The sequence below is a fragment of the Pararge aegeria genome, chromosome 12 (assembly GCF_905163445.1).
Source record: "Pararge aegeria chromosome 12, ilParAegt1.1, whole genome shotgun sequence".
NCBI classification, from domain to species: domain Eukaryota; kingdom Metazoa; phylum Arthropoda; class Insecta; order Lepidoptera; family Nymphalidae; genus Pararge; species Pararge aegeria.
Window position 1 is genome coordinate 10,816,898 of NC_053191.1, and position 27,883 is coordinate 10,844,780.

A 27,883-nucleotide genomic window follows, 5' to 3' on the forward strand; every position below is an offset into this window, starting at 1 on the left:
TAATTTAATTTGATTTTACAAAATAACATCAGGGGACAATAGAAAATAAACAAATTAACAATGCGGTAAATTGTCCTTCAGATCTGTCATTATAGCATCCATATCAACAGAGGCCGATGATTCTTGTTCTTTAGTAAATTTCTTTCCACTATAACTAAATCCCTTTTGTCTACTGTTAGTAAAATTGAATTTCTGTTCCTTATGAATAGTGCCAGTTTGATCAGTCTCCATTTTCGGCTGCGATTTTTTTTTCTTCGTCTTTTGCTTTGGCTTGTAATCAAATCTGAAGTCTTTAGGTAATTTGTGTATCTTAACACAGTGGTTCAATCTGTCCTCTGCGTTCATAAACTTCTCTTTACATTCTTCTATGTAACAGCAATACTGTAATAAAAACATAATGGTTTTTTAAGATGCTATATTCGGCTTTTTTCATTTAACGTTGACCTTATATTGAGAGCAGGCGCTTCCATATAATAAGAAATCAAATTTTATTAAACAATTGATTAATATTATTAAACATTTTGATTTCTTGTTGTACCCTACCTACTTAGTTATTAACTACTAGACTAAAATTAATAAAATTTTACGGCACTATTTCGAGAGCTTCCTCTTTAGTAACTATTGGAAGAATAACGTAAAAAGAGGGATAACATTTTTAAGATTAATTATTTCTACCAAAACAAAACAAATGTTTAATGTTAGTTTGTAATTATTATTGTGTGTGTTTATTTATGTAATTCCGATTTTTTTTTTACAACGAATTTTTTTTTTACCCACATCGCCATCTAGCCCCAAGGTAAGCGTAGCTTGTGTTATGGGTGTTAAGATAACTGATGACCATTTTTATAAATACTATACATAAATACTTAGAATATACATATAAACATCCAGACACTGAAATACATTCATGCTCATCACACAAACATTTTCCAGTAGTGGGAATCGAACCAACGGTCTAGGACTCAGAAAGCAGGGTCGCTGCAAACTGCGCCAATCGGCCGTCAATCGATTATATATTTGAATAAAAACAAGCAAGCTTCAATAAATGATTATATAGTTGATAAAAAAAAAATGTTTCGACGATATTAACGCGTTATTAGATATTTATTATTTCGTTACGTCTTAATGCCTCGATTGCCGGGCTGGGGCCCATAAGCATTGTTAGTTACCTATTGGATTTTTCTGGATTACAATTTTGGGAATTAGCGGCTTCCAGATATTATCTCTAATAGTCTAATTATATTTCTGCTCAGTGGCGTGCACTGGGTTTCTTACTAGTGTATGCATACGGCAGGAAAATTGCATAAAACGGTAAAAATCCTCCTCCTATACGAGTTATATATCAATTTTAGGGTAGGAAGTGCTTTTGTGCATGTATGAAGTGCACGCCACTGTTTCTGCTGGAGACCAGTTCCCAGCAGTAGAGCGTAAATAAGTTGATTTAGATATATAAGCATTCTTACAGAAGGTTTCTTAACTGCCATAACAGCGAAGAAGGAATCGTGTTGCTCCTGTATATGAAGGTCTAGAAGATGTGGTGAAGGTAACACTTTCTTGCACTTGGCACACGAATATCTATGCGTAGAGTTGTAGTGATTCTCGAAGTGCAGTATGGTATCCGCGGTGAAATTGCATCCCGGAACTGTGCATTGTGTTAAAGTACTGCAATTGAATAAAAACTAATCTTTATTTTTTATTAAATTATTAAATTACCCTATATGGGTTTTAAAACTTAATAATTATTAAAAGTAGATCGCTATGTAGCGATAAGGCCGCCTAATTGTTTGTTTGTTTGTTTTAAGTCTTTATTGCACACACATTTTATATAAATTAAACACAAATACAGAAGAAACTTAAAAAAATAAAAAGAAAATAGAGCGTGCAAAGGCGGTCTTATCACTAAAGCGATATCTTCCAGGCAACTTCATTCATTCATTCAAAAGTAGATTCAGGTGTAAATTGGTTCTTCTTCTAAATACACAAAAACCTAACTAAACTAAATCGGTACCTCTACCAATTATGTTGTCGGTACACAAATCTCTAAACGGAACTAAATTGACAAGTCTAAAATATTCTATCCTTGTTCACAAAGTGACATGGGTTGACACTACTTTCAGACCTGTCAATTACTCAGTTTAGTTATGATATCTATACAACAGAATTGTTTAAAATGAGTGCAGTCCTATTCACACTGTGCCCCCTGGAGAAGGATTGCACCATTTTAATATGTCAATTTTGTGCAGTCTCTAGACACAATAAAATTAGCACCATCGTATCTTATGACATGTCCAATAGTATGTTTGTAGATCTCTTTTTAGGTATGAGTTGCTTTACAATAGAATGTGCACCAACATACATAAATTCATTTCAGATTTCACAGAATGCAGATCCTCTGTTTATTTTTTTCGAATCAGGTTTATTTTAATTACAGGCCTACTCTATATTCTCTATGATACGATAACAATAGTAACCCGCCACGCGTGATAAGTCGAATTAAATCTGTGTATCTTAGTTTGCCCAGTAGTTACTGATGCTGTATCGACCTACCTTATACCTACTGACATGCATTTGTAAAATTAATACGCGATGAAATTAGTTGCGTAAGTTGCGTGTCCCTTGATAGCGATCTTATCAAAAATATTAACAGTACCTAATGTAGGGTGATCTACAATCTAGATCTAAATATCGGGCGAAGATAGTGAATATAGTGAGTTTTTGAACCGGTTATTTGAATTTCTGTGGCAATTTTAATAATTTGCTCCTACTATACTCCTAGGTTCTATTAACTACACCATAAATGAAAGTCTTTATAGAGTTACTTTTTTAAAATTTCAGGACAAACATTTTTCTATAATCTCATCATCATCATATCAAACCATTACCGCCCACTACAGGGCACGGGTCTCCTCCCACAATGAGAAGGGGTTAAGGTCGTAGTCCACAACGTTGCGCCAGTGCGGATTGGTGGACTCCACACGCCTTTGAAAACATTATGGAGAACTCTCAGGCATGCAGGTTTCCTCACGTTTTACTTCACCGTTGAAGCAAGTGATATTTTAGTAATTAAAAGGCACATAACTTAGAACAGTTAGAGGTGCGTTCTGGGATTTAAACTCGGCACTCCGAAAGTGATGTCGAATTCCTACCCCCGCTTGTACTACTAATATCGCGACGCCCTGCTGCTATAATCTTAACTGTGCTAGAAGACGATTTTCGATTTTCGGATGGACACTTGCCGATAACCACCTAGGGGTTGCTACGGCGTCACCGTGGAGTGGGGCGAGCGCGAAAGCTCGCCATGAGAAGAGCCCCAGGACTCAACGACATCGGGGGATAGTGCTAGAGGACACAAACTACGGGGTTCTTATAGTGGAGATTTTCTACACTACTAGATGGCTAATAGATGGCGTTCTTTCGATTCTTTAAACAAAAATAGAACAACAAAATGCGCTCTGGAAGGTTAGATAGAAAAATGCACCAAAAGGTTTAATTAAATGTATTTTAGAGACATGCCCATTTTGTAGATAATAAATGAAAAATTCCAACTTAACAACATTTGACGTGCAAAATATAAAAAAAAAAATTATTGATTAAGATTTTTTTCGGTTAGGCACGGTAGGTCACCGGTCACCGCTTCGGAAGTATCTAAGACTGGCTTCCGCTTCGGGCTTCCGCTTCCGCTATCCGCTTCGATCACAATTTTTTATTTATTTTTAGATAGTGTATCTAAACACGTAGATACATTGTACCCGGCTCGTGGCCGTTTTGAAGAGCGCTAGCAATTTAGAAGCGAATACCCTCAAAGAGTCAGATATTCAAGACTGGTCAAAGTGTTCAAGATAATGCTGGAATTCGGAGCCTATGGATAAAGCTTTATCAAAGAAAAAGACTACTTACACTGTGTGACATGGATTTTCTTCATCCTCATCATAAATGCCAAGTCTGGGTGGCGGTTGATCGCTACTGAATAATTCGTCAGCCAGTTTCCGCCGTCCGACGCCATACTTTTTGAGTACGCTGAGTATATCCATCGTATCCATTTTCTGCAAATTCAAATCGAATTAATTTACGTGAGTAATTTAATTTAATATAAAAAGGTTTTCGATTAAGTTCTTCATTTATTATAAATCTAAGTCAAAGTCAAAATATCGTTATATCCTAAGTAGTCCCATAGGTGGCACTTTTGATGCGGACATTACATGAGAATTACACGATAGTGAGATAGATGATGGAGATAACCATATTCGTAACCTTTGAACTAAAGCTACGAGGGTTCCAAACGCGCCCTGGGCTAAGAAGAAGCCCATAATAAACTTAGCCGGGTAAAATGTTCATCATCATAATTACCAGCACATTACAGGACACGGGTCTGTTCTTGGAATGAGAAGGCATGCATGCAGGTTTCGTAACGTTGTTTTCCGTTACCGTTAAAGTGAAAAACGCACATAACTCCGAAAAGTTAGAGTTACGTGACCGAACGCCGAACGTCTCCCGAATGGCAGCGGAAGTCATATTTACTAGTCCTTTAGCGCTTCTAAAAAATGATACTTCAATTAAAATATCTTCTCGAAAAAAAGGCGGTGATAGCCTAGTGGTTAGGATTTGGCTTCACTAGTGCCCAGTTCGAACTTCAGCACGCACCTGTAACCTTCTTAGTAATTGGCGCTTAAAACAATAAAATAACACTGATTTAACGGTGAAGGAATACACCGTGAGAAAATAAAACTCCCTATTTGTTAGCAATGGCCACTTACTTTTGAGCTGATCTTAAGGACATTGGATTGTAATTGTACCACTTCAGAGTATTTTACCTACGGAAAAAAAACGTGGCATACGTCGGAATATATTTCTACTGTATGTCACAAATGGTGCTATCAATTGAAGTTAGATAAAACACTCACACATACATAGATATTTGTAAGAAAGTTATTTAAAAAAAATCGGTATAGGTACAAAGCTCATCCTTTTTCGTAGAACCTACCTACTACTTTACATTAAATACTACTTCGTGTTTTTTTAACTACATAGAGAAGTGAGAACGCTCTATGAACCTAGGAAATAGAACCTCCTCCTTGAAGTCGGTTGTAAACTGTGTTGCGATATTGTAACACTTCATTTAGTAATGTATCTACCAAAATAAGTTGTAATGGTTACATAATAACATGTTAAATGAATCACAAAATATATGTATACCTCTTCTTATCGTCTTCTTATCTTCCAAGGCGACGACAGTCAATATGCCTCGGTCAGGTTAATTCTGAACTGGTGCGATTTACTTTTTCCCTGTTTATTAACTCCATTACCTCTATTCTCAGCTGTCAATACAACCTATACGCCGCGCCGATGACATGCAGCTTTTAACACAAGCGGAAGTTAACAGCTTGGATCAAGCCATTAGCTCGCGTCGAAATGTCAAGAGATCATTGTTGGCCGCTCTCGCAGCAGCGGCTCATCCTCAACTTTTGCAAATATGGTTAATGTTCGCAAGACCGGTCTCAGCTCAAGGGGCTCCCGATAAGAGGTCGCAGGCAACAAAGTACTTTAACGTTGGTTTTAAATGATCCACTAACACCTATGTACCTAAAGAGCAGATTTAAGTGGAAGGCTACAGTTTGTGATCCCAGCCTGCTATACTTTATTAGTTTGCTGTTGTTGGTGTCTGCTTACAAGACTAGTTATATGTCAGGCTCTTTTACTCTTGAAGCAGTGGGGCTGTGAAACAACTTGCGAGAGTCGATCAAAAAAACTAGACCGTCGTTTAAGAGATTGGTCAAAGAGTTTCATTTTAAAAAGTGACATCCTTCCTATCGGCGTAAACAGTTTTTCCTCCCTCCGTGTCCTCTTATCACTGTTTTATGTATGTAGTTTTTTCTTTTCTTTGTCACACATTTTTTATAAAGGTTAAGTTGAAGTATATTTTTTAGTACTTATATTCAATTATAAGCTATATATAAATTTAATATGTAAACTAGGTCGTGCCCGCGACTTCGTCCGCTATAAAATTTTGATTTGTCCTGAAATTAGAAGAAATCCTCGTATCTCCAGCAGTCCCTCAAATTCAGTTCCATGATTTTATACGTTATAAGGTCACCGGAATACATACTCGCACACACATAATATTACATCGGATGTGCTTAAGGTGATTTAAGCGGATGACCGCGAATTCCTAAGCCTGGATTTCCTGATTTACAATTTTATTATTATCTTACAAATATAAAAGTATGAATATCGATAATCGATCACTAGTCACAACCCTAGTCATTATATACTTCGTATAATCTCATATATAGTTGCAATGTCATTATAGTATCTCTATATCGCTATAATATAGGCACATAGTTATGTACTTATTGCAACAATACAAAATAAAATAAGTTTATCATTCAGTTTAAGCTACTTTATCTCCTCTGTTGTGTCCGGTGTCTGTCGTTTTTTTTGTTTTAATTTAATGAACGATCCACAATTTACAAGATTTAAAGAAAGAAGTACTGTGTTTTACAAGACTTTGTATTGTGTGCACTTCGCCTATCATAGTGTGTTTGTGAAGTGAATGTGAACTTTACCTTCTTAATTGTTTTAAACAAAAAGTTAAAGATGAGTGAATTACGCCATAGAAAGGTAATAATAAAATGAATAGCGCTATGCGGCAAACGCCGTTCACAATACTAACTAGGTACCTATAATAACTCTAAAGTAAAGTGATATCTTAGGCTAACTTACCAAAGAGTAGTCGTAGCTAACCTTCAAAAAGCTCATCTACTGAAAGAGTAGATTCGATTAAAGGCTGATTATGTTAAGAATTTGGAAAATAGACACACAATTACTAAATTATCAGGAACATAGGTTATACGATTTTACAATTATTCGTACAGTAATGTGTTGCATCCTGGATTTACGTTGTGTTTTTGTATAAGTTTTTGTTGCCTTTTATGCTCCTTAAAACTTAGTAAAGCTTAAAATAAAAAATAACCTTTTTGGCAGATATTGGGAAACTAACAGATTAATAATAAAATATTTTCTGTGAAGACATATTATTTTATTTCATTACAGTACTATTAATAAACTCTGTGCAACAAAGTGAACCGAGATTCTAAAGGCCAATTTTTGTTGAATTTTAGAAAACGTATTGCCTGCCTACTCGTATATTTTACTCGACTTAATATTACCATCTTTTTTACTCGAACACGATTATGTTCGCTTAAGTCGCATCACTGTTGCAGCCCGTGTGTCTATGGTTCAGAGGTGTCAATAGTAATGACAGGACTAGGACTAACTGTCAACTGTGTGACAGTAAACCTAAAATTCTAAAACTCTATAAAGTCAACTAGTGTGACGAGGTTTTACAAAATAAATTGTTTTTCGCTAGGTTTTTCAAGTTTTTGAGAAACTAATTGCTATTGCGGTCTGAAAATGAGCAACAATAGTTTAGAGTGCACAAATAATATATATAACTGTTAAGGTTGTGATGTACAATTTAGCCCGATATGGGAAAATTCAATACCTACAGATATTTAGAGGTGAGTTTTCCTGAAATTTAAATTAGTAGATCAGATTCTATATTGTTTACATTGTGTACAACTTTGGTAAAGCAACCGTAATATATTTTTGGGCGTTTTATTATTTTAATTGTACTCAATTCCTACCATATTATACATAGCCAGGTAATTTATAGTAAAAAATAAAGGCCGAGGTTATCGCCGGAAAAAAGTGTCAAGGCATTAAATGAAATGTATTGTATGTTCTCTTGTTTTTCGTAAGTAAACATTCATTTTGAAACAAATTTTGAGTACCATAAAGAAACATTGGTATTCACAAATAACATTAAATGCATGCTATGAAGGGGCTATAAACAGCCATAGGAAATAATACAAAATAAAACTCTTATGAACATGATGAATTTTTGCGAGCCTTACAGGAGCTGTAGGGCCTGAAATGAGGAAGTTGAACCTAGGAAGCATTTGCTGTGTGAATGTGACAGGTTGGAAAGAAAGTAAATGAATCTTCTGGTATTGGCCTATTTAAAATAAGGTTATTTTGCCTTTAATATAAAAGCTAAGAAGAGGATATAACAATCAGGGGCAACTACAAAAGATCTAAAAGATATTTATTAATATTATAATCCCATTCTGACTTTTAGTCTCAAGTTGGTTTTTTTTTATTTATTTTGTTTTCTCGACAGCAATGTTACTAAGCAAAATTGTATAACTTTTATTATTTTCAGTTAAAAGATGATACCTCAACGTCACATATCAGCGTAAGGAGCAGATCCCTAAAGCAACCGCGAAGACTAAAGAAAATATTTATTTTGCTGCTTGTTCTTGCATTATGTGCTACATATTTTTTGGGTAAGATTTTGCTAAATATTATCAATAACTCAATGTTACTTAATGATTATTAATTATCATTAGGTATAAGTTTTTATTTTTGCAGTCCTACAAATATGGTTCAAACTGACAAAAGATAGTCTTTTGTCAGTTTGAACCATAGATAGTCTTTTGTCTACCCTTTCTTCTGACAATCTGATACTCCATCTTAGTCACCTAAATTGTCATAGGATTTTAACTCACAACAGGTGCCTCACAATAGGCATCATTTTAATTTTATTTTTCGTTTGAAATTGTTTCTAGCATTTATTTATTTTTGTGCCCTTCACTACTTGGTACCTAAAGCGACCTATATAGCACGCTCAACAGTGGTACCTAACAGGGCTCTACAATCCAGTTAGCTTTATCCATTGGGAGGCGGGCCTGAATCCTGAAGGCCTGGGATTATTGATGTGAAACTAAATCTATAGGCGGATGTTAAACCGGAATATTGGCGTAATAGCGCGTTAGACATGGCGCCGCGGTGCCATGCGCAAAATTATTGTGTAGTATGAAGAAAATAAATTTATATTAAATAAACTGTCAAAATTTTCTGGACAAAAATTGTTGTATTGTATTTCTTATCATGTCATATTTAGTTCCTGTCATAATCTGTACTTTTATGCCTATTACTTGTCCAAAATAATTTCGATGTTTCACATCTGCCAGGCTTCCCGTGATGGCTCACATCTTTTTCGATAATTTCGCAAATGATGAATTGTTACTCAAGTAAAAGATATAAATTTAATAACTTTTTATGATAAGTTTACCTATTCTTGCCTCACATCGCATATATGATACTTATCATATAGCACGAGTGTCATAAAATGAAAAAAAAAAACACGTGTTTTATATCTTCGTAATTAAATCTAAGTTACAAGCAAACCTAGTGAAACAAACCTAAAGTGCACAAGTTCGCGGATCAAATTCATATTCAAAATTCAAATTCATAAACTCTTTATTCATGATGGTGATAACTATTTTAGTTAACTTAAAACTAAAGCTAGGATCCAAAAGCCTGGTCTAAGAAGCTAACAACAAACTAAGTCCAGTCCAGCTTATCGAATGAGAAAGTGCCAAAACTTTTATTGTTTGTAATAACTTATAAGATTAGTTAATGACTAACAAAACAACACGCACGTACGCGTCCGATACGTGACACATTGTTGCGGTGTTTTGCGTGTAGATTTTCGAATCCCTTATTGCATCTACGCATTTCCACATATAAATAAATTTTCTACGTCGTTTTTAAACCCATTGGCAATTGTGTATATATTATATTACAATTTGTACTAGATATTGTGAATGCGAAAGTATATATTTGTTTGTTTGTAAGTTTGTTTGTTACCTACGTTCGGCTCAACTGTTGGACCGATCTTGATGAAATTTGGTAAACATGTACCTTGCTTCTTGGAGATGGTCATAGAATAAATTTTTCGCGGAAAAGCAGCAAGTAAATGTTTCCCGCTTGATTAAATACAAAAGATTTGACCGCTTAACTTATCTTGGTAAAATTTTGCATTTAGAAATAGTTATGAAATGTATTTTATCCTTTGAAATTGTTTCTGGGGTCCTGTGGAATTTTAAATGCGCGGGTAACAAAATACTTAGATTTTATAAAAGGATTAAAAAAGTATACTAGAATAGTAACTTACTATTTGAATCCTTAACTGATAGATTTAACCTATAGTTAAATAGGCTGCATTATTTTTATTGACACAGAAAATAACAAACAGAACGGATCCTTAGTTAGCCTGCTGATTAAATTTTTTTTTGGTTCATATTTTTATTTTTAAGAAAATACGTAATTTTCTAAACTTGGATCGATATTTATTCCAGTTAAGTGTTTTAATTTAAATCTAACTCCTGAACCAATTTTGATTAAATTTCCATTGGACAAAACTTAAATAGAAATTCGGGTAGCCAAAATTATATCCTTTCAAGTTTCAAATACAACAAAAAAAGGTTAAAAAGTTATGGGTGTTCTGAAATAACGAGGAACCGGCTGATGCCCGAACTTAATATAATCAATCTAATCCTAGATCTTCGGATGGCAGATTTAATTTAGTAGTATTATCCTTAGGAAATGACAGCTCTAATAAATTCAATCTGAGGATTTCAGATTAGTTTGATTAAATTTGTTTATTAATTTCGAGTGTGCATATTGGACTTAATTTTGCGACTCTAAAATAAATAAATAAATATACTACGACAATACGACCAAAGTAAGCGTAGCTTGTGTTATGGGTATTAAGATAGGTGATGAATATTATTTTATGAATATAATTCACATAAATACTTATAATATACAGATAAACACCCAGACACTGAAAAACATCAATGTTCAACACACAATCAAACCCACGACCGGGAAGTTTGGTTATTATCTTATTTAACTGGTTTATCAAGTTTAGTGATCAAATTAAATTATGTATAAATTATATTCAGGAATTAAATATATAGCCTACGGACTTCCTCAATTAACGGGCTACCTCACGATGGTTAGAATTTTTGCAAATTGAGCTGGTATTGTTCGTTCGTTCATACAATCGTTCGTTCATACTATGGAGGGTAGAGGTAAGGAGAGTCATCTGTGTATATGAAAAAGTGTCGTCAAAATGTATTAAATTAGGATGGCGCCACATTTGCATCAGGGTAACTCTTAAAAGAAGCGCCAAATATAAATATTGTTAAAGTAGGCTTGAAAAATAAACAAGGAAGTATGGAGATACAAGGAAGTAAGGTTATATTTACCACAATATTTTGTACAACGTAAGTTGTTGAAATTCTCAATAATTAACTACTTTAGTCGATAATGACATAAATTTTTTTAACTCGGCATACTTCAATTCATCTACGATTGCTACATTCATACCATACACTGTGCATCCACCAGCGCCATTGTAAAGGATTTTTGAACTGTTATTTAGCGCAACAACTGGACACTTTTTCAACTTTTCTCCCATATAAGATGACTCTCCTTACCTCTACCCTCCATAGTTCATACATACAATCTTTTAAGCTTTATTGTATTAATACTAGTTCTTCATTGTCTCGTTGGTCTGGTGGTAAGCAGACCTGAGGTCCGATTTTATAAGAATAAACTTATAATATTAGAATAATATGATAATATTTTCAATCTAGTATAATTGATGTTTAATTAAATGTAAATTTCATACTTTGTATAGGTTTTATCAGGTAGGTATAGGTCAACCCTTTGCTACTTACAATATATTATTATGGGAACGTGTTTCGAGTTTGGCGAATACGAGTAATTTCATTTATAAGCAGCAAACTATAACGTACTGATACAAATCCAGAGATTGTGAACTTTTTAATAATAATTTTAGTTTTCATTAATGTCCTGAAAAGAAAATAAATCTTTAACTATTGTTCTCTTTCGTAAACTGAGTAAAAGCAACTTCCTTTCGTTTAACAAGTTAGACGTACTTACTGTATACAAATCATAGAACCTTTAAAATAATAGTCAAGATAAACAATGCCCATTGCAAGGCAGATTCCTCACAGGGTTAACAGTCCGAATTGCTTGCGCTGGTAACCCTGTGTAAACACACGCTTTAGATTTGACTTACGTAGCCCTATTTAGTAACTTTCCAACGTTGCCCATATAAGAGTTTAACTATTATTTTTACCTTTTTTTTGTTTTGTATTCGTCATCATACGAATCGTTTTGCTTCTTCCTTTCTGATTCGCAACGCAAAGGCCTGGAATGCCCTCCAATCTTCCGTCATCCCGATACCTATAATCTGGGTACCTTCAAATCAAGAGTGAATGGGCATCTTCTAGGCAAGCGCGCTTCATCAATATATTAATAATAAAAAAAAAAATCATCATCATCGCTAATTATAAAGGAAAATTGAGTAATTTTTAACATTATCATCAATATAACAGACCACTGCTGGACTAAAGGTCTATCCCGATGAGAGGGATTGCCTATAATCTACACGCTTCGCGCTGGGCAGACGGGTTGATGATCGCAGTAGACGGTAGAAGTAGCACAGAGCACGCTGCTGTTCGTTCTCCGTTGTATTCCTTTAGTCAACTCGTACCACAACCTTAGCAAGGAGAGGACTGGTGACATCTGTATTCTGATCTGCTGTCCGCAACTTGTTAACATTAAAGCTTTATTACTATCGATATTAACGCAGACAAAGTCGCGTTCACAAGGTTTTATTTACGAAGAACTTATTGTAATGCTTGCCAATTATTTCACCGCACGCCAAAGGTTCACCATCCTTGATCTAGACAAGTTTACAGCGTCATCTCACAACGAAAACGTTCAAAATACTCGACAGTGCCGACTAGTGTCACAAGTGTGTATTTGCGATTGCAGATACTCGTGTGCCCAAGTATTTGCAGAGTGTGAAAAATGACAAACGGAACTATCGTGCGTACTTTACCGCTATTACTTACAGGTAGCTAGTTTAGTTTATATAATGTGCGAGTAGGTATATATAATTTTGCTATTGTGAAAAGATTATCGATTTGCTCGAAATTTTTATAGTTTGTAAGTTTAATGTTTGATTTGTTTGATTAGTTATTACCGTTGCAAAAGTATAAATGCTTTGGTTATAGTTGAGTCGGTTGTTTGAGACTTATGGGCGAAAATTCAACGATTTGTAATCGGACTGTTCCTGATAGTTTAAAAGTGGTCACAACAATTGGCTGACTGTTAAGTTCATTGTTTGTGGGGATATAATGGCTTAGGCTTGACAAATACCGACATAAATCTGACTTATATTAAAACTATCTTTAGCTAAGCAAAATCAGACTACGCTCTTTAGTATATGTCGCCTAAGAACTGCCCGAAATTATCCGATCTGAAATTCTGCATGACTTGAATTTAAATTTCCTATTAGCACCACTGATTTTGGGAGCCTATCCTTGGCATCGCTTCACCCAAACTCTGAAAAATATTTACTGCATTAATGGTTTTTTGCCTCAGTAGTGACACTCTCGAAGTCACATTTACGTATTTACAAAGGAAAAAAATTTTAAATTTCTCAACAAATCATCGATAAAAAAGTTTATTGCTTTCTTTAATCGCCTATTTGAAGCCAGAAATATGACGTTTACCTTAGCTACTTTGTCGTGTATGACTTTGAAAGTTTGAATCACCCGGTATCCCGGTATATTATACAGTCAGAAAGAACAATTATTTTTTTATTTCTAGACATCGTAAAAGGCATCTGATACCGATAGAGTTCAGATGATGTGGTCTACCGGTAACTGTAGTAATGGAGATTTTTGTAACAGAGCTAGTCCGCAGAAATACTACCTTATTTAGGCTTAATAGTAATACCTACGCCTCAGATTGTTGGACAAAGGGCCGCACGTTGTAGAACGTGTGCCTGGTATACCATAAGACGTGTTGCTCTGTTCATAGGCGATAATTTTACAATACTTAAAAAAAAAAAAAAACTGTTATTTGGTTTTATATATTTGGAAAAGACAATTTATACAATTTGTATTAGGAAAAGACTAAAGGCGATGCATAGATAGAGAAACATTGGGTTAGTAAACAATAATTAATTATATTAACATTAGATAAGGTCATCTGTATTTATTAGCATATAAGTAATAACGTAATACGGTTATGATCATTGATGGGCTAAGAACGTGGAAGTGTAGATACATATTATTCATTAGATTTATATATGTAATTTAGCTCATTATATGTTTTTCTAATAAGGTAGGTACTTTTTTCACATTTGAGCTTAGAAACTTTATTTTTATTTTTATATGGATTCAGAAAAGGAAAAGTTCTATTTTGTTTAGGAACTTTTTTAATGTTGCTCACTGATCTTTTAGTCAATTGTTCACCAATTTTTTAAGTTCTCTTATCGCTTTAAAAGAGTTACCAAGTTAGGGCCTGATGGACGTGATGGTTACAGAAGAAATTAAAGGAAATCCTTTAATTATGGACGGGTTGTGTTTTTTTATTAAAGGGTCATCTCCGAAGTGGCCCCAATATCATCATCATCATCATCATCATCATCATGACCTCAACCAATTTTATCCTTTATCCTTGTATAATTTATCCTGACGAAAGGGCCTGGTGGCTTGAGATACAGGTTCTACCTAGTTCAAGCATCAGTCACCACATTCACACAGCTTAAAGGTAAAGGACCTATCACTACGCGATGTATAGGTCGTCGTCAAAATATGTGAATTATCCCGGTATGTCGAACAATAAATTTTCGCAAAATAGGTACAATAAAATTATACATTTTATGTTCTCAATAAGAATTCGATATTTATGTTTAAACACGTGTAACGTTACTTTACTTACGTTTTGTATACTGGTATATCTTAAACGTATTGAACAATTACTTATAAACTGATGTCACTTATCACTCGGCTATAGTTGCGTTTGAACGTAGGATGTATTTGTTTCATATTTATGACTTAATTTGTACGTGTTTATAACATACGATTCTACCTTTGTGCCCATTGTTTATAACCATAAAGACATTTATAATTAAATCCATCTGTGTCTTCTATCGATTAAGGAAAAGGAGGAAGGAGGAATTAGTTGTACTGCGAAAAGTTCTTCGCCTAAATCCTTTAATCCTCATATTCTATATTGAAATTTTGACGCTTCCTCCTTTCTATACGCACAGCAAAGATCGATCTTGCCCGCCACCTTTAGTATAAAACTTTTAAACTTAAATGATTCCGAATCTTATGAGTCCGAATCTTCGACAACCCAAAATATCCGGTGCTACACAGATTTGTCCGTCGTGGAATTATTGCTTATTAATTAAAGTTAGTGCTAATGAAAGATTTGTTTTTTTCAGGGCTTTTCGCGGGCCAGACACAGTGGTTCGATGGGCTGGCCAAGAGTTTGGGGTACGAGAGCGTATACCACCATGCAGTCGTTATTGACGCTGGCTCCTCCGGGACAAGAGTTTTGGCGTATAAGTTTAGAGTGCCGTTCACAGGTTGGTTCTTTACACAAATAATTTCTAAGCTTTGTTTTTCAATCTGAGTAGTCGACACCTCTTGGAAGAGGTGATAGCCCATTGGGCAGGACTTCGACTTCATTTTCGGGGTGTCTTGTTCGAATCCAAGCACGCACTTCAAACTTTTCTAAGTTATGTGCGTTTTAGGCAATTAAAATATCCCTTGCTTCAACAGTGAAGGAAAACATCGTGAGGAAACCTGCATAGCTGAGAGTTCTCCATAATGTTCTCAAAGGTGTGTGAAGTCCACCAATCGGCACTAAGCCAGCGTGGTGGACTACGGCCTTAACCCCTTCTCATTGTGGGAGGAGACCCGTGCCCTGTAGTGGGCTGGTAATGGGTTTCTATGATGATGAGTAGTTCTCTCATTCGAGACAGTAAACTCACGATATCATTCTACACCACCTCCATGGCGCAGTGGTAAGAGCTGTGGTCTTATAAATGGGATGTCCCAGGTTTGAGCCTTAGCAGGGGGATTTATAATTTGTTAATTTTCTTTGGTCTGATCTGGTGGGAGGCTGCGGCTGTGGCTCGTAACTGCCCTACCGACACCTGATTGCCTCGCTATTTAACGTTCCGGTGTTATGCCGATTTGAAAGCCATTAGTTAAACTTAACTGCCATACCCCTCGATAGGTTCTTCCGCCTACCATCTTAGAACAGATGTGATTTCATTCAAAATATAGTTATAGTAAAATAAAATGAAGAAAAAAAAACAAATAAGGCTTCATAGCTGGTACCACTACATTTTCAAATTATCTCGTGTTGTAGAAGTAGAAACTATAATTAATACATTGTTTGTTTGACCTTTTTTCACTCAGTATAACAGAGTCTAGCATCGGAGTAACGGTCGGATATTATGATCTTTTGTACTTACAGATAAAGTTAAAAAGGCGAAAAGTGACTTGGCTTTTTATTTTTTTTGGTAAAAATATCGAGTAAAAGATATATTTGGTTATAAAAACCACTAAGTTTTCTTCTATAAAACGATTAGTAGATCGATGGTATTCTCGCGTTATTTATAGGCGTAGCTTCAACTTTTATTTATCGAATTATCGAATGTATAGTTTAAATCATTACATTGAGCAAAATCGTATTACGTGTGATTGCTTCGATAAGTAGGCAGGGCTATTTGAGTAATAAAATGTATCAATTATACAATTGTGTATTATAATACAAAAGAATAAAAATTAAATCCTATTTATAACAACGGACCTTTGGAATATGTTTTAAAATAAATAAATGAACACCTTCGCGTTGATAATTTATTTTAGTATAATTTTATTAATGCGCTAGTGATTTGATCATTTTTTTGATAATTTGATTGAAGTTGATGAACTAAACGTTTAGCGAATCTTTTAACAAAGTGTATTTTTCTTGTTGCGTTTTTTCGGCATCACGCTTCTAAGGTTATAAAAAACAAGGCCTTAAACTTACTTATTTTTTTTCTTCCCGTTTATAATCTTTTTTAAATCTGTTTTTGCGCTATACAGTACTTTAGATATTTTAAGGTAACTTTGGAACCTATAAAGTAAAACTACAGCAAAACGTTTAATGTTAGTGTTTGTTTTCAGTTGTTTTTTATTTTTAAGAAAACATTTAATCTTCTATAATTATTGTAAATTTTTTATAAACCTTTCAAATAACTACATACGAATACATAAACAAAATATACACAAATAAAAACATAAAATAAAATATAGGGCAGCGATGAGCTCTGTTGAAAAGACCCTGGTCATTGCTGGTTACCACCCTACCGATAAAACGTGTCATCATATAACCATACCCCCGAACAGGTTAGCCCGTCAACATCCTAGACTGTATCATTACTGACCCGGTGAGATTCAAGTCAAGGGCTGACTGGCAATGGAATAATAAAAAAAAAAAGAATGTGGCGTAACGTCATAATAGTTACGCATTTAAACTGGCAGCTCCTTTCGAATGTCTGAGCGTAAAATTATTTCTTATTGCGACGTTGTCACATTTATTTGTAAGGCGTTAAATGTCTCTTTAATAGTCGTATCTCAAAAGAGCTTTTTGTGACAGAGCTCGTCCGATGAAGTACTTTCGCCAAGCTTATTTCTGCCGCCAAGCAGCATTGTAGCAATGCTGTGCTCCGGTCTGAAGGGCGTAGTTACCGGTGTAATTGAGGGCTTAAGCGCCGCAGGTTAAAGGTCAAAGGGCGGCACGTCGCAAGTATTAGAAAATAACGGTAGAACACGACGCTTGCAATAGACGTTTATTTCACTTCCAAATTTGAAACACAAATGATCGCCTTACATTCGAGCTCCGCCTTTTTATATCGTTGAATGTGTAAGATTATTGACAGCTGTCAATAATCTTACTATTTTATTACAAATCATCAAAGTATGATGTTATTGTGTAAATAATATTTATAAATCATATTATTTAGTTTATCAATTAAATATCACTTTTACAGAGCCATTAAAATATATCTATAATATTTAAAAATAGAACACGTATTTGAAACAATATCCTTTATTGAAATTCAAGTAAATACAATATTTTTATAATTTAGGGAATAATTAAGTTATTTATTGTAACTAATTTACACAGTTTCTTATACAAGACATTTCTTTGTATGCCCTGAGTGTTGGTCTGTCAATTATTACTATTATAATACACTCACACCCACTCACACTCATTCATGTTGTTGTGAATATCGTAACTGATTATTTTGTATATTTTGTATATTTTGTACTTGTACCTATTGCTTTATATATGTAATCTAGATTTGGCCTTATTTTACTAATAAGATAAACCCTTAACCAAAATTGTTTGTAACGCTGTTGGATTACTAATAAATAAATAAATAATACCCGATCCTCTTGTTTAACTATACGTCTATTTTACCTTCCGAAACCGACAGTGGTTTTTGTAGCACTCTTGTAACACAATAATTGCGTGTTTATTTTATAAATAAATAAAAATGTGTATGAATGTTTACTTTTCAGTATTTGGCCAGGCGAGCCTGGATCTAGTAGATGAATATTTTGAAGAAACGAAACCGGGTCTATCGTCGTACGTGGATGATCCGGAAAAAGTATGTATTCCCCTGTTTCTTTGGTCCGTGTTAACTGCCTCTTTGGTCCAGTGGTTAGCATATTAGACTACGGTCCATGAGGTCTAGGGTTCCATTCCTGGGTTGGGTCAAAAACGGTTAGGTACTTGGATTTTCTGTCAAGAAATTCTAGTAAGCACGGATCTAAGACTAGAAATTTCATGGAGCTTCTCGTGCACCAAAGAATGTGTGCTGAATTCGGTCTCGGTTATTATTTTAACTTTATAATAATTTAGTTTAAATTATTTCATTTATACTCTATATTTGTACACCACTTAACTACCTTCAAAATAAAGAAAAATAGAAACACAAAGAATACAGTAGGATACAAAAGGCGGCCTTATCGCTTAGTATCTCTGCCAGGCAACCTTAAGATTAGGGCACAAATAGATGGTGAAAATTAGAAACCAACTTTCAAATAACTCTTACATTGTAATAATAAAGCCCACTAACCCGCTTTGGAGCAGCGTGGTTGGTCTATATCCCTCTTTGATCTGCGAGCGAAGACTTGTTTCCCGCAGTGGGCATTAATAAATACAATAAATGCTAAAGTCAACCTGTTCGTTTATTGGTTTATATGTTAGGTAACATTTGTTCGGCTCAATCACAACACCGATCTTGATGAGTTTTGGCACATACATAACTTGCGTACTGGAGCTGGACATAGGATACCTTTTCTATCCCGGAATAACAACAGAGCAACGCCTTCGTGGGAATTAAAAAAAACCCTTGTTACCTATGCACGGCTTCACAGCTAAACCAATCACGGCGATATCTTGCAGAGATCTAGCATTTTGGATTCGGACATAAGATACTATTTATTCCGGGCAAACAAACGGCCCTGGCTAGATTTTTAAAAGTTCAAAAAACGCGTCTAGGTCACGTTAAACAGCTGAAAATACTAGCGATAGATAGCTAAAACGTGCGAAGTTTTCTATATAGTAACAATTGGAGGGCAAAGCAAATGGCCGACCTGATGAGTCAAAGGCCGTTGTCTGTAGACAGAGCAACACTTTGCAGGAAATACAAAAACAATTCCTATAAAGTGTCACGCTGTGTCCATCAACCATAGGTGTTAGCCTCATATAGATAAAATAAGTTTATTTGTTTATCCCTATTCCTACTAATATTATAAATGTCAATGTAAGTTTGTTTATTACGCTTTCACGCGAAAACTACTTAACCGATCCTCATGAAACTTTGGACAAATATTCTTGGAAGTGTTAGAAGTAATATAGGATACTTTTTATCCCGACATTAAGCTCGGTTCCTTTGGGAGAGGGGATGAAAGTGTTTGACGATTTCACACCATAACTCCGACAAATTATAACCGATTTTAATAATTATTTTTGTACTATAGAGGTTATAATATGTGTTTAATTTTGCCCAAACTTTGTTTAGATCTGAATGTGGTTGCAGATAGAGGACATAACTCCTCAGCGGACAGCAGCAAACCTTTCATTTAAGGCTTAGCGATGCTGAATACTTTAAATTTTTTAGACTCACAACTATTTAGTTGTGAGTCTAAAAAACTCATGAAATCAAAAAATAAAATCAAACGCAGACAAAGTCGCGGGCAACAGCTATTTATTTATAAACAAATAAATTTATTTTAGACGGCCGATTTGCGCAGTTTGCAAAGGCCGTTGTTTCGATTCCCACTACTGGAAAATGTCTGTGTGATGAGCATGATTTTTTTCAGTGTCTGGGTGTTTATATGTATATTCTAAGTATTTATGTATGTTATTCATAAAAAATTTCATTAGTTACCTTAGTACCCATAACACAAGCTACGCTTACTTTGGGGCAAGATGGCGATGTGTGTATTGTCGTAGTATATTTATTTATTTTATGTACGTTATAGGGTGCGGAAACAATATTGCATTTAGTGAGGAGTTCAGAGGATCACATTCCTATCGATGCTAAGAAGAAACGTTCGACACCACTGATCGTGCGAGCCACAGCTGGTCTGCGGCTTTTGCCAGAAGATAAAGCAAACATGCTCATAAACACTGTTGCCAAAGCGATAACACAGTGAGTAACTTTTTTTTAATGCGGAGGACACTATTGTTCATTTTCACGTAGCGTAGTAGATAGATTTATCTTAAATTTAAAAAACAGTTATTTATGCAACTGTTGCGTAATGACTAATTACCTACAGTTGCATACAAGATTTAATCTACGACCATGCAGGTTAGGGTTAGCATGCGCGCCGCGACATAATTGATAGACATAGATATGTCGTGGCGCGCATGCTATCCTTGCTGATGGACCTATGGAAAGTAAATAGTATTATTAAAGTAAAAAAAAGTATTAAGAGAAAAAATGCAGTTATTTATTTATTTTAGTTATATGCATATCTTATTATTAATATATACCTATATAGTTATATAGGTATATATTAATTATTATCACTATCTATATATTTTATTGTAAGTTTGTTATATGTATATATTATATTTGTATGTATAGGTTTATGCATTTTTATTTAAATGCACCACCTACCTCTCTCCTTGAGCTGTTTTTGACGCCTTTGGTTGCCTGGAAGAGATCGCTATGTAGCGATAAGGCCGCCAAATTGTATACTTTTTGTTACATTTTTACTTATAATTTGTTATTTTTATGTGGTGTACAATAAAAGTGTATTCATTCATTCATTCATTCATCTATGGGTTTTGGTAGATGTGAATATTTGACGTAAGGTAAAGTACTTTACAATTTGCCGTCTTATTATGATTTCGAATAATTGTAAAATCAATCCCACAGTCGCGCCAATAATTATTATCTGCTTTAATTTAAAAAAAATATATACAGGTATTTATCATAGAAAGCAAAAGTCTTCTGTAATAATAAAACGTCCATTCAAGTTCTGGAAATAAAATTTGTGCTTAGTTATTATGAGATGCCACAGAAAAGCGGTTGTCACTGATATATATTTATAAATGGAATAAAAACGTCTCTCTGGAATCAAACCAAAATGCACTGTATTTATTTTTTTATTTTTCAGGTTGGGATATGACGTCGGCGAAAATAGCGTGGAGATTATGAAAGGGTCCGACGAGGGCATCTTTATTTGGTACACAGTTAATCTGTTACACAGTAAGTAAACCTATAGTCACTTTATATTTTTTGTAAGGGGATATAAGAATAGAATATATTTGACACACGATAGTGTAACGACGAAGCTATTGTTTTAACTGTGTACATTTTTTGATGTTATACATGGAGCGTGGTTCACGCAAATGGCACGTTCTGGAGTGCAATTTGCGTGCGTTCTGTACGTTATATCACAAGTTTATTTTACATTTGACTATTACACTTAAGACTCTAACTACGCAAAAGTATTTATTTATATTAAAATTACTTATTAACCAAATATTATAGAATCAATTGTGGTTGGTTAATGTGATTCTCTCGGGGAAAGGTTAAATTCGTGAAAATGTTCGAGTTGTGGTAAAAATAAATACATATTAGATATTTTCTCCTATTAAGAGTTAAAAACAATTTAATCAGGTTAAATACGATTGGTGGTCAAAATAAATACATATTTGATATTTTCTTGTATTGGAAAGTTTAAAACAATTAAATCTTCATTACCGGCCGGCCTTCTTCAGGGCACGGGTCACTTTAACACTAGCCAAGTGCTGATAAGTAGACTTCACACTCCTTTGATAACATTACTATAAACTCCCAAGCACACGGGTTTCCTCACTATGGTTTCATTCACCACTAAGTCAAATAACAATAATAAATCTGTTTATTAAAACAACTAAGTCCCATTTGTTAGTAATACAACTTAAATGACTATGTTAATATTACCCACTGACCCAACCTTACCCAATAACAAAAAACGTGTGTGTATTTATTTATGTACACGTGATAGAAGTTATACTTCTTAGGCGTAACAGGATAAAAATAGAAGCGTTTGTAGAAAAAACCTACTCTAAAAATAGAAAAAGGTATTTAATACATTGAAAGATTTATTATAACGCATTATCTAGTTATCGCATTATCGGAAAACCAAGTTTTATAATTAAAATTTGAGATTTTTGTTTGTACAATTGAATAAATGAAATCACCGGAATGAGCCCGCAGACTTTGACAATTCATAGTGTACAGTGTCAAACCTTTTAAAGAAAAACAAAATTGTTGACTATAGCTAACTTCAGTGTGTCGGTTTTTCGTGACGGTGTGCGCGCGCATCGTAAAAATGTACTCTCATCATTTTTCCCTAACGCGCCAAAAGAAGTATAACCTCAAAAAAAAAAAACTTTATCTTAATTACAGACTTGATGGGTGTAGAGACAATGGCAGCTTTGGATTTGGGTGGCGGTTCCACTCAAATCACTTACCAGTTGGAGGAGGAAGATACGAAACTGTTTCCGCCCATAGATCAGTATATAGTGCCGGCGGGTGAAAACATTACCATTTACACCCACAGGTAAGTTTCTACCCTTCTAATACTGAGAGAAGACAAGTGCGTTGTAATGGGTTCATAATGACCTTCAGGCAAATAGGCCTATACATGTATTAAGAACACATAATTTTTTTTTTACTATTTTATTCCACTACAAGTTTGCCCTTGACTGCAATCTCACCTGGTGGGAAGTGATGATGTAGTCGAAGATGGTAGCGGGCTAACCGGGGTTATAGTGACTTTTATTTATATTTATTTATTTGCTTCAGGCAATTAGGCCCATATTAAGAACACATATTTTTTTTGCTCCACTACAAGTTAGCCCTTGACTGCAATCTCACCTGGTAAGAGTGATGATGCAGTCTAAGATAGCGGGCTAACCTGTTAGGGAGTTTGGTAGTCATACCCCTAATTGGTTTCTACGCGACATCGCACCGGAACACTACGATAATAATTATAAAGATACAACCATTCCACTCTAAAAATAATAACCTTAAGACACTATATATAAATATAATAAAACTAAATCTAAGAAATTTGTTTTGTGCCCGTTTTCACTAACGACCTACAAGACAATGTCTAATCCGAAGCATTCATCAACCGTTCACCAATAGTTATCACCTAAGACATGGTGAATCGTTTTTGAAGTGAAACTTCTTTAGAATCGTTGTGATTTCAAACTCGATGAAACGAAAAAATAAGTCCATTGAGACAAACACATAAATGTATAGGACAGAGTGAGATAGAAAACATTATACATTTTACCTATTCTAGTAATAGTCCTGATACTCTACATCCACCTCAATATCTCGTTGGCTACTTTTTAGAAGTTACATTTCTGCTGTGGGTGAATAAATTGCACAGGATTTTTTTTTTATAGACATTCTCTAAATCATAGGCATTCGATTTAGGCGCGGCCTAGGTTTAGTGAAAACCCCGGCATTAGTGTCGCTTCCTTACAGCGACGGTAGGCTATGTCCTTAGGCCAAAAGCACGAACTAAGGAACACGTCCTTGCCAAAGGCCGGAACTTTGAGTATGTAAGAAGAAGAAGAAACACTTTATTGCACGTATAACATACAGGAAAAGAACAGTAAGGAATATACAGTACACAATGTAGACATGCAAAGGCGGCCTTATTGCTGCAAGCAATCTCTTACATGCAATCTTTGTAGATAGGACTTACAGCAAGAGAAAAGAGTGTTGATAGATATTCATAAATACCAAAATTTAAAGATACAAATACATATATAATTTAATTAAATATTCTCCTGTCAGCTTATCGAAAGATGTACTTATATGTTATTTGTAGGTTTCTAAGATGTAAATTATGAAGAATGTAATTATTTTCTTTTCAGCTATTTAAAATTAGGTCTACTGGCAGCTCGATTCGGTACGTTTAGCCTTGAAGCGAGTGATAACAGCACGGGCGAGTTTAAGTCCGTATGCGTTGATCCTATTGTGCAAAATGAGAAATGGACGTATGCCAACAAGCAATATGTGATAAGGTAAGTGTATTATTACTCTAGATAACCAATAGATAATTGTAATTAAGACATGTTTTGATTTGAAACCTTTTACTTATCAATATCGATAATATTGGCTTCCTTTCTTGATAAGTCAGTATAATATTATATTATCTTAATATATATAAATCTCCTGTCACGATGTTTGTCCGCGATGGACTCTTAAACTACTTAACCGATTTTAAATTAAATTGGCACTCCGTGAGCAGTCTGGTCCGACTTAAGAGATAGGATAGCTTAGATCTTTAATTATAGTCGCAATTTTATTTTATTGCAAATTTTTTGTCTATAATTAATTGACAGTCACATGTTATATATATATACTACTATACTCATTTAAGGCTTAGCGATACTGAATACTTTAAAAACAAAATCAAACGCAGACGAAGTCGCGGGCAACAGCTAGTATAATATAATCTTTTATTGACTTATATTGTATGAGATATCATTATTTACTAGCGGTTGTTCGCGACTTCGTCTGCGTACAGTTTTCAATTATAAAACACAGTTATTTTATTTAGAACCATGCAGATTTTATTGCCCTAACTGAAAAAAAAAAACATGACATGCAATCTTACAAGCCAGGGTTAACACTTTAAAAAAAAAACATGTTTTATTTTTTTCATTTAATTCAAACAAACACATAAAGCCTGTGATTTCAACACTAGGATTCCCTGTGTCGTGGGACCTTTATATCTGCTATAAAAGAGATTATCTTCAGTCGAAACCGATTTAAGAGAATTAATTTTGTAGCGGATACCAACCCTAAAAACCGAACATCTATATGGTCCTTACTTTATATATATTTAAGCAAATGTTACAGGTGATATAATTTTTCTTTGCATTACACAACACGTAATCATTCATTACTCGAATCATTCTTTTTGATGATTTCTTTTGCACCGCCATCATTGCATTTCAGCGGAGCACCTCGTCCGAGTAGTATGAAGAGGGACGTAGTGTACGCGCGTTGTCACGATTTGGTCAAACGCTACGTACTGAAGACGTTGGATTGGGAACCAAAAACTGCCCCACGGGGTGCCGTGGCCGCTATGAGCTATTTCTACGATGTAGCAGCCGATGCTGGAATCATTGGTAAGACGGTATTTTTAATGTCTATTTTTATCTGCAATCTATCGAAAGATTTCTAACGCCCGAGGTTAATAAATAATCTAATCCAACATGTTTAGATGCCAAATTGAATTTAGTAACACGAAATAATATAATAATTTTCCTACTCTTGCCTATGGATAAAGATGGCACTTAAAAAAGTCAATCTACCATCTAAAAATAAGGTTGGTTTATTAAATTCATCAGTAACCCTTTAGGCGTATGGGTTTATGGCTATACTCCTAACAGGTTTACTCACCGTCAGATGAGATAGGAAAAAAATAGCTTTTATATAGAACGATACGGGAATTGATGACTTTTGACTGTAATGGATACGCAAATAAAACAATATTGGTACAACAAAATATTTTTATACTTTTCAAAAAAAATGGCGGGCTTTGACTAGCTTGACGTACCAAACCATAATGGCGGCATTTTTGGCATGGCGGTGAGGTACGACAATATTTTTACGAAATTTTGATTATTTAAAGCATAACAAATGTCAGTGAAGATAATGGAATTAATAATTTGTCCTTGTTGAAAAAAAGGGTTATTTTTTTATATTTTTGTGGTAAAGTGTGCATATTACAAGGATAATAAGCTGATATTAGGTCAATACTAACAGTAGGCAATTTGCTATATTATGATCTAGATTCTAGATGATAGCATTAGCATAAATATGAATTTGGAAGTACGCAATCGTAGTTGTTTTCGACTGTCGTTAAAGTGCAAAGTTTTTAAAAGCTCAAATTGTAGCAGCGGTGGCGCTGTGGTTTTAATTGGGAGGTCCCGGGATCGATCCGCGGCGTGAAATTTGAGGGTAATTTGAGAATTAATTTCTCAATTTTCTCTGATCGGGTGAGAGGCTTCGGCTGAGGCTAGTTATCACCCTACCGACAAAGTCGTGCCGCTAAGCGATTAAGCGTTTCAGTACTATGTTGGGTAGAAACCCATTATGCGTAGTATTGCAGTCAAGGGTTAACTTGTAGTTAAGAATTAAAAAAAGACATTGCGAACTAAAAGTTTTTTTTTTTATATTTCAGACGTAATGAAAGGCGGCACTGTCTCCGTGTCCCAGTATCGCGCAAGTGCCATCAAAGCCTGCTCAGCGTCAAACGTTGATCAGCCGTGGGCATGCGTCGATCTTGTCTACGTCGTCACACTACTGCAGGACGCGTACAAGATACGTGATAACGAGCGTATATCGGTAAGTTCTTTTACGTTTCATATATAAAACAAAGTGTTCAGCGTCAAACGTGGACCATCCGTGGGTTTCGTCGATCACTTTACTGCAGGAGTTAATAAATGATGAACGAATGAACGAATGACTGAAAGAATGAAAAAATTAATGAATGAAAAAAAAAATTTCTTAACCACAAGTGATAACGACTAAGACAACGGAAGGTATCTTCGAGCCGTCTGAGTTCCTGAACAAACTTCAGTCTTGTCATTAATCTAATGCACTAAAACAATTTAAAATTATAATTTATATAAAAATGTTGTGAAATTAGTAGTAAAAAAAATTATAACAAACAAAAAACTTCCTTCTCAGCTCTTCAAAAAGGTGGATGGTCACGAGGTATCTTGGGCCCTGGGACTTGCTTACACTACAGTAATGAATCGCATCACCACCGCACCGGCCGCCTAGCGTTGGCAAAAGTATTTATATTACATTCACACTAATTTATGATGATTGTTATTTATTTGATTCATATGCTATAAATAATTTTATTATTGATTCTTCTGATATTATAATGTTACTTTTTATATAAAACGCTCAATCTTTATCAATTTATCAATTTAATTCGTTCCTCTGTTTTACAAAATTGTAATAATTATTCTGTTTGTTTTCTGCGCAGCGTAGCTTTTGTTACCATATTTTTGAAAATAAATTGAACTGAAATTTATTAGAGAAAATGAAAATGTATTTTTCGGGTATCAACGTGATTAAGGATTTTACAGTAACTGTTAAGATTTTTCAAATTTTTACACAGAATTTTGTGATATCGTATCAAATTTTATACTGAAGTTCTTTTAAGACATTTTGTCGCCGCAATTCTTTTCCTACTTTGAATTGAATACTCGTAAACTGAACTCCTCAAACTTATTTCGTACGTTACTATAGTTCGCACTAAATAACATGTTATTTTTAAACGTAGTGCGTGTAAGATAGATCAGTACGTACAAGAGCAGACATACATTAACCCGGCTCCAACGTTGGTGTTATCGTTTGTACCAACGTTGGTCGACAATTGTTCTAGGCATCCAGACGTTGGAGATAACGTTAGTTAACTCTAGGTACTAGGTGAAGATGTCTGATTTAGAAGTTGCTGTAAATGCTTGTACAATACTGAATACCTATAACTGGTTAATAAAAAAAAAATTCAACACGTTTTTGTTT

General features: G+C 34.6%; 2 protein-coding genes across 6 annotated transcripts; one reads left to right on the forward strand and one right to left on the reverse strand.

The window, feature by feature from the left end:
- Positions 1-8: 8 nt before the first annotated feature.
- LOC120627856 (protein lethal(2)k10201) lies at positions 9-6,975 on the reverse strand. 2 transcript variants are annotated; one of them, XM_039895957.1, is made up of 5 exons: positions 6,721-6,793; positions 4,348-4,534; positions 3,898-4,043; positions 1,464-1,662; positions 9-381 (listed from the first exon to the last, which is right to left on the reverse strand). In XM_039895957.1, exons 2-5 carry the CDS (start codon positions 4,510-4,512, stop codon positions 55-57), a joined length of 837 nt encoding a protein of 278 aa, XP_039751891.1. In that variant the 5' UTR covers positions 4,513-4,534; positions 6,721-6,793; the 3' UTR covers positions 9-54. The 2 variants fall into 2 exon arrangements, with proteins under 2 accessions (XP_039751891.1, XP_039751892.1); XM_039895958.1 differs by lacking the exon at positions 4,348-4,534 and having other exon boundaries at positions 6,721-6,975.
- LOC120627855 (ectonucleoside triphosphate diphosphohydrolase 5) lies at positions 6,311-27,221 on the forward strand. Of its 4 annotated transcripts, none has more exons than XM_039895954.1 (11): positions 6,311-6,618; positions 8,222-8,345; positions 15,185-15,328; positions 18,324-18,412; positions 20,295-20,464; positions 21,438-21,529; positions 22,718-22,871; positions 24,205-24,354; positions 25,295-25,467; positions 26,526-26,689; positions 27,035-27,221. In XM_039895954.1, the coding sequence occupies exons 1-11, from the start codon at positions 6,595-6,597 to the stop codon at positions 27,128-27,130; spliced, it is 1,380 nt and encodes a 459-aa protein (XP_039751888.1). In that variant the 5' UTR covers positions 6,311-6,594; the 3' UTR covers positions 27,131-27,221. The 4 variants fall into 4 exon arrangements, with proteins under 4 accessions (XP_039751888.1, XP_039751887.1, XP_039751889.1 ...); XM_039895953.1 differs by lacking the exon at positions 6,311-6,618 and adding an exon at positions 7,298-7,517; XM_039895955.1 differs by lacking the exons at positions 6,311-6,618; positions 8,222-8,345 and adding an exon at positions 12,715-12,799.
- Positions 27,222-27,883: the final 662 nt, after the last annotated feature.

Coding starts and splice junctions, on each gene's coding strand:
- LOC120627855 (XM_039895953.1), top strand. CDS start 7,485: ATGGGAAAATTCAATACCTACAGATATTTAGAG. Junction 18,413..20,294: donor ACGTGGATGATCCGGAAAAA/GTATGTATTCCC, acceptor TGTACGTTATAG/GGTGCGGAAACAATATTGCA. Junction 21,530..22,717: donor CACAGTTAATCTGTTACACA/GTAAGTAAACCT, acceptor TCTTAATTACAG/ACTTGATGGGTGTAGAGACA.
- LOC120627856 (XM_039895957.1), bottom strand. CDS start 4,512: ATGACTTCCGCTGCCATTCGGGAGACGTTCGGCGTTCGGTCACGTAAC. Junction 4,044..4,347: donor CCGTGTCCTGTAATGTGCTG/GTAATTATGATG, acceptor TTGAATTTGCAG/AAAATGGATACGATGGATAT. Junction 1,663..3,897: donor GAAAATCCATGTCACACAGT/GTAAGTAGTCTT, acceptor ATTCAATTGCAG/TACTTTAACACAATGCACAG.